The 7598-nt window shown below is 38.0% G+C and overlaps 1 protein-coding gene across 1 annotated transcript in view; it reads left to right on the top strand.

Annotated features, from left to right (window-relative positions):
* The first annotated feature begins 42 nt into the window (after positions 1–42).
* The window catches only part of DDX43 (DEAD (Asp-Glu-Ala-Asp) box polypeptide 43), a 21526-nt gene continuing 13970 nt past the window's right edge, over positions 43–7598 (top strand). Inside the window, 5 exon segments of the mRNA XM_005870984.2 lie at positions 43–292; positions 3617–3672; positions 4601–4727; positions 5556–5690; positions 7024–7105. Of these exon segments, the coding sequence (XP_005871046.1) occupies positions 43–292; positions 3617–3672; positions 4601–4727; positions 5556–5690; positions 7024–7105 (650 nt within the window).

The following is a 7598-nucleotide window of genomic DNA, read 5'->3' as shown; positions in this document are numbered from 1 at the left end:
GACCGGAGCGACGTCGGCGGCTCAGGGTTCCTTCGCGGCACCATGTCTAGGCAGGAAGCCGGCGCCAACGCCTCCTCCCGGGTCGTTGCTTCTCAGCGAAGCTCGGCAGTGCCCCAGACTCCGGAATGGAGGCCCACGGAGGAGCCGCATCGAAGAGGTCGAGGAGGCCGTAGAGGCGGCAGAGGCGGCGACTGGAGGGAGCCCTCCAGCCCTCAGCAGCCTGTGGCTGATGTCCCCCAGGAACCACCGCTCTGCTTTGGACTGAAGAACGACTGGGTCGGCGTGGTGATCGGTGAGAGCGGGAGGATGGGTGTGCGGGGGCAGGGCCGGAAGAGGAGAATGGTTGCGGCCAGGGGCGGGGCCTGGGCAGGGGCGGGGCCTGGGCAAGAGCATCCCTGGTGATATTTCTATTATCTTCTGGGACTAGAATGATAAATCATTTAGCACACCTTTTGAAGTTTACAAAGACATTGTTTAGGGAGAGCAAACTTTTAGTTTTTATTTATTATTTTTTTAAAAATTTATTTATTTAATATGTTTTTATTGATTTCAGAGAGAAAGGGAGAGGGAGAGATAGAGACATCAACGATGAAAGAGAGTCATTGATCGGCTGCCCCCTACTGGGGATCTAGCCCTTGACCAGAATAGAACCTGGGACCCTTCAGTCTGAGGGCCGATGGGAGTGCAAACTTTTATTTATTTATTTTTTAATATATTTTATTGATTTTTTTACGGAGAGGAAGGGAGAGAGATAGAGAGTTAGAAACATCGATGCGAGAGAAACTTTGATCAGCTGCCTCCTGCACACTCCCTACTGGGGAAGTGCCCACAACCAAGGTACGAACTTTTAGAAGACTTCCAGAAAGCTTTGGAATGAAAGATCAGGCCTTTGACAGCTTACCCCAAAATGAACAATACAGCAGTGCTGAAATCAATCTGAGCATCACATGGAGCCATTAACCACAAATAAGGAGGTGGAAGATGTAGGGCAGCTCAGATCATTAGCCATATCTTGCACATAGTTTAACTTAAATATGATTTATCTGCTGAAAACGGCATCTTTTTTTCTTAGTATATCTAGAGTCTTACAAATTCTTTTTCGAAAAGCATTTAGAAATTATTGGAATTTAGATTTGCTCCATTTATTGCCATCAAGTCTGAAGATGAGTTCCAACAATTGACCAGTAAGTATGAGAGCCAACATTTTGTTTTACCCCTTTTTTAACCTCTTTTGGAAAAAAAAACAAACAGATTTTGTAGGCTGCTATTAAATAGAGCAATATAAGACTAGTTGCTTGACCAGCCAGAGATTAATTGACCTCTCATTGTGGCTCAGGCTCAAAGATCTGAAGAATGATGCTCCACAAATGAAAGCCACTACTAGGTTTACAGTAAAAATCACTTAAGCTCTCAACACTTATTGAGCACCTGTGAAATGCAAGCACTGTGCTCGAGAGCACCGACTTGATGTTGGTTCTAGATCCAGTTTTTTTTAAAAAAAAATACAACATGGGGGGGGAGTGGCGGGGAGGGGTTCAATTGGGGGAAAAGACATGTAATGCTTTAAATAATAACAAATAAATAAATAAATAAATAGCCCTACCTGGTTTGCCGCAGTGGATAGAGCGTCAGCCTGTGGACTGAAGGGTCCCAGGTTTGATTCCGGTCAAGGGCACATGCCTGGGTTGCGGGCTCGATCCCCAGTGGGCAGGAGGCAGCCAATCAATGATTCTCTCTCATCATCAATGTTTCTATCTATCCTCCCTTCTTCTCTGAAATCAATAAAAATATATTTATAAATAAATAAATAAATAAAAATAAATTATAACTTTAATTTACACATGAAGCATAGGCCATCTTGTTCATGTTTCCTCCATTTTGTAAAAACTGTTTGAAATTTTAACCCGGCTATAAAAATATATTTATAAATAAATAAATAAATAAAAATAAATTATAACTTTAATTTACACATGAAGCATAGGCCATCTTGTTCATGTTTCCTCCATTTTGTAAAAACTGCTGTTTGAAATTTTAACCCGGCTCTTCTTGGCTTTTGTAAAACACGCTTGCTTACTTGAATAATAGGGAGGGTGGGTTCAGCTGTCTGACCTTTCGAACACCTCCGCTGGGTCCCTGGTTACTCCCATACTCCAGTTATCTGAAATGTACTATGCTCAAGTTACAAGCTCAGGTTACAAGCCAGGCCTGCAAAAGGTCCGGAAGTGTAATCCATATTTGGGAGACAAAGGGCTGGGAAGAGTATAAAAGGGAAAAGCTTCCTCCATGTGCTTGCTTAGACTCTGGAAACAATATTCCTCTAAGCCCGCTGGTGTAATAAAAGACTCTAAAATTTGGCTTACTGATTAATTAAGGCATCCTCTGTTTAGCTCACTGATTTACAACATAACACACACAACAATTTTAAGTGTACAGGTCAAAATTGTCAACTATAAGAACAATTGATGTTGATTCTGGCTCTAATTTTTCAAAATACAACTTTACACATAACAATTTTAAGTGTACAGTACAAAATGATAACTGTAAGAACAATTTTGTGTAGTAGACCTCTAGAATGTTCTCATTTTGCATGGCTGAACCAACCCATCAAATCTCTCTCCATTTTCCCTATCCTGAATCCCTGGCAACCACCATTTTACTTTGCTTTCATTAGATCCTTCATAGAAGTAGAGTCATGCACTATTTTTTTTTTCATCATTGGTTTATTTCACTTAGCATAATGTCCTCAAGGTCCATCCCTGTTGTCACAAATCCAGGATTTCTTTTTTTCTCCCCTCAGGCTGAAAACTTCCATTGTGTGTACATGCCATGTTTTCTTCATCTAGTCATTTATTGACAGACATTGACATTGTTTCCACCTCTTAGCTGTTGTGAATAATGCCGAAATGAGCATGGGAGTGCAGATATCACTTTGAGATCCTGATTTCAGTTCTTTTGCATAAATACCCAGAAGTAGGATTGCTGGATTATACTATAATTCCATTTTTTATTTTTTAGGAACCTCTGTATTGTTTTCTATTGTGGCTCCACCAATTTACATTCACATCAACAGTGCACAAGGGTTCCCTTTTCACAGCATCCTCCGGAACACTTATCTTTTTTTTTTTTAACCTCTTATCTTTTTGATGATGGCTCTTGTAACACTTATAAGGTAATTTCTCATTGTGATTTTCAATTTACATTTCCCTAATGATTTCAGCATCTTATCACATATGCCTGTTGGACATTTGTATGTCTTCTTTAGAGAAATGTCTATTCAAGACCTTTCACCATTTTTTAATTGGATTTTTTTGTTAAGTTGGTGTGTGTAAGGGTTCTAATTTCTCCACATCCTTGGATCTAATTAGTTTGTTGGGACTGCTAATGAATCCTTAGTATCTACGTCTAGAAAATGAGCCTTTTCCACTCACCAAAATTTGGAATAGAAAATGCTTGCTTTCCTTTTTCCAAACTGAAAATGATTATTGGACCCCAGGAGCCTTTGTTTGAATGATCTGGGAAAGAACTAGAGAAGGTTCTTTGAGGAAAGTAGGTATATCCCTCTTACTGATTTCAACTTGGCTAAAAAAAATTATTTTCCTTTATTTTTTAAAAACAGGTCGTGGTGGGTCAAAAATAAAAGACATCCAAAGTGCAACAAACACTAAAATACAGGTATGTGATCTGTGTTCTTAAATCCCGAAATGCATAGTTCATTCATAACTCTCGTTTCTGCTCAGTTATTAACATACGGTGGTAACTTAGATAAGCTGCCAAAGCTCTTTATACTACCATTCTTTTCAAGAACTCACCTAAGCTATGGGCCATTCCAGGTCTCAGTTTTTTGACTCATGGAGGTAAACATCTTTTTAAAAAAATAAAATCTTTTTTGATTTTTAGACGGGGAGGGGGAGACAGAGAGAAACATCTATGTGAGCAAAATATTGATGTGAGTAAAACGTCAATTGGCTGCTTCCTGCACGCCCTCTACCAGGGATGGAGCCTGAAACCCAGGCATGTGCCCTGACCAGGAATCAAACCCGCAACGTTTTGGTGCATGGGATGATGCCCAAGCGAGCCATACCGGCCAGGGTGGAGGTAAAAATCTTTAGAGATAAGCTTCACTGAAGAATGAGATCTCTGGGGACTATCTGATATGCCCTTCCTGACCCCCATTCCTCAAACCTTGAGCTGTTCCTGTTTCCCAGTCTCAGTAGGCAGCCACATCACTCACCAAGTTCCCAAGCCAGGAACCTCAGATTACTAACTTCTCATTAATCTACAACCAGCCCATCATTGTTAAGTCCTTTCTATTTCCTGTATTTCTCAAGGAAAAATCCCATCATTTGGGGCATTCTTCCCTAAATGAAGCATCCTGCTTCCAGTGGTCCTCCTCTAACCATTCTCCACTGTGGCCAGAGCAATCTTTCTAAAATGCAAATTATGTGTGTTTATGACCTTTTCTGCATAAAAGTCTTTCATAATATCTCAGACACTGATAGCAGTACTATACTTACTTACACTTTTATATTATTTGAGTGATTGTTGGAGGGGTGAGTGGCAAGGGGACTTCAATCTTACCAATTTTTCCCCTTGAATCTAGGTAACAAAAGGGTGCCCTGAAGCACAAATCAAAATTTTTGGTAGCAAGGCAATGCAGACAAAAGCAAAAGCAGTGATAGATAATCTTGTTAAAAAACAACAAAATTACAATTCACAACCCAGAGTTGGTAAGTGATTTTTGCCCACTAAAGCCCTGTAAAATTTTTTTAAAATTTCATTCAGTATTATAAGCCGTTATAGCTGATGCTTTTCCTGATAATAAAGCTTTAGGTTGCCATCATTACATCTAGTCTGTTATAGAATTTTTTTTTCTGTGGCATTCCAGGATACATTTTCCTCAAATGAAAACACATAACCTCCTTGGTGAAGCCTAGCCGTTTTACTTTTAGCTACAGATGATTGGAAAAAACACAAACTAGCCTTTTAAACATACTTCTGTTAATGATAGAGCAAGATTAGTCCTGGCCTCCTGTCTCTATGGTCTCTTCCCTGGAACATGACTGACTTTGAAAACTGCCTAATAAATTTGGTATTTTAAAAATCTCAGATCTGATTGGGCTAGAGAAACAGCAACATGGACATATGCTCTGACCAGGAATTGAGAACCAGCCACCTTTCAGTGCACGGGACAACACTCAGCCAACTGAGCTACACTGGCCAGGGCTAAGACTCCATTTCTTCATCTGTTAACCTGGAGTAAACTCAGCTCACAGGATTATAATAAAAATTAAGTGATATGTGTGATTTATTAGTAGACACTAGGCTCTCATGCTATTTAACTTCTCCAATAAGTTACCTTTCATAAATCTGAAGTAGATAACTGATGACAAAAGCCATGACCAGAATTGTCATGGTACTATAGCATTAAAATCCTAAATTTTTATATTGCAAGCATTATTGTCAGGTTATTAAAACACAAAATAGTAAAATGGTTTTGAGGATTTTGTACTGGTAGGATTTGTTTTGAAACTAATTCGGTAAAAATATTTTAACAGATATTGTTGCATTCCAACCTTCTTTTCGAAGAGATGTAAGGACAGATGACAGTGTTGTTACAGAAGATCAGCCACTACTTGATTGGGACCAAATTCGAGAAGATGCTTTGAAATGGGAGGAAAAAAAGTGAGCAGGTTGGTGCTGTATTTTTTTTTTTAAATATGTTTTTATTGATGTCCAAGAGGCAGGGAGAGGGAGAGAGAGATAGAAAAATCAACGATGAGAATCATCAATCAGCTGCCTCCTGCATGCCCCCTACTGGGGATCAAGCCTACAACCCGGGCATGTGTCTTGTCCAGGCAGGAATTGAACTGTGACCTCCTGGTTCATGGGTTGATGTAAGTGTTGTATTCTAACAATTATGTGTGGTGTTGATGTTTCTCTTAATTGAGGTTTTTATCCTCTGTAAAATGTGTCACTTTTAGTAATAAGGTCTGTATGAAAAATGATAGTCAAATTTGCAATGCTGCAATTATTTCCTAGGACATGATACTTTCTATGTTGTCTGTGTTGTGATTTATGCTATAAGTAGGAAATTAAAATATTAAACTTACCCACTCTTTGTCTTATTTGAGGTAACTTATTGCAAAAGTTTAATAAAATAGAAAATCAGGCCCAAGGGGAAATGAAGGGAATAGACATGCTGACCATGAGTTGTTAACATTGTTGCTGTGATTGAGCAAAAGTTGATCTTGGAGTATCCTGACTGACGAGGACAAAATAACAAGGGAACAACATTTAATAAGCGTACAGTTCTTGATAAGATATGAGTTTTTTAAATTTGTTTAATTTTAAATGAAATTCTTACTTGGAATTATATATGGAGTGAAATGTTCCATAACCAAATTTCAGAGTAAATTTGAGCACTAAATTTGTCTATCAGAATGAGGCAGCAATATATTTATTTAAAATTAAAAAGCTAATGCACTAAATGTGACAAATATTAACGATGATTAATTCCACAATGGCAGTCAACCTTTCTGCATATTAAGTTTCCAGTGCCACCTCAACAATATATGAGTTGGGGGGATTTGGGATGGGTGACCAGAAAAAGGATTTTTAAGTTTGGAGGAGATACAAAGGCACTTAAAGATGAGTAGCTTCTGAAGGTAGAATAAGGACAAATATTTTATTTCTAAATAGTAATAGGAAAGACCTTCAAAGAAAAGATAAAATCAGTTTACTATATTTCAGAGAAGATTCATCAACTGTGATCATTGTGTCTTGCAAAGCATGGTTTCTTTTATATTTAATTTTATAATTAAAGACCTCTTTCTTGTGTGAAAAATGTAATTAAAAGACAAACTAAAATTCTGGCATAAGCCTGGCTGACAAAGTGTGGAACAATTGTCTAAAACTGTATGGATGAACTTGATACGTATTTTGGTTGATTTGTGTTACTTTAAGTGTCAATGAAATGTAAATTGTCATTACTTATCAAAGTTTGAATTTTCACCTTTGTCTCAGATTTACCTCCAATTAAGAAAAACTTTTACATGGAGTCAGAAACAACAAGGTCAATGTCACAAGGGCAAATAGACATTTGGAGGTGGGTTACTTTTCCAAATGAGTATTTGTATAGTTATGTTATTAAATTAATTTGGGCAAAGATTTGAAATGATTGCATTTGAAGTCTACACCTTTCATATAAAAATGAAAACTTGGTAACCTATTGACATATTTTAGAGCATTGCTATGTAATAAAACTTTCTGCAAAGATGGAAAATGGGCTACATTTGTGTCTGATAGAATAGTCACTATTTATATATAGGTATGGAACACTTAATATATGGCTACCTCCTGGCCTATGAACCAGGAGGTCATGGTTTGATTCCCGGTCAGGGCACATGCCCAGGTTGCAGGCTCCATCCCCAATGTGAGGCATCATTAATGTTTCTTTCTTTCTTTCTCCCTTCACCTCTGAAATCAATAAAAATATATTTATATATATATATATATATATACACACATACACACACACACACACACACACATATATATGTATATATATGTGTGTGTGTGTGTGTGTGGCTATTATAATT

This window comes from Myotis brandtii, unplaced genomic scaffold (assembly GCF_000412655.1).
Source record: "Myotis brandtii unplaced genomic scaffold, ASM41265v1 scaffold3267, whole genome shotgun sequence".
Lineage (NCBI taxonomy): Eukaryota > Metazoa > Chordata > Mammalia > Chiroptera > Vespertilionidae > Myotis > Myotis brandtii.
This window is presented reverse-complemented; position numbering and strand designations above follow the sequence as displayed.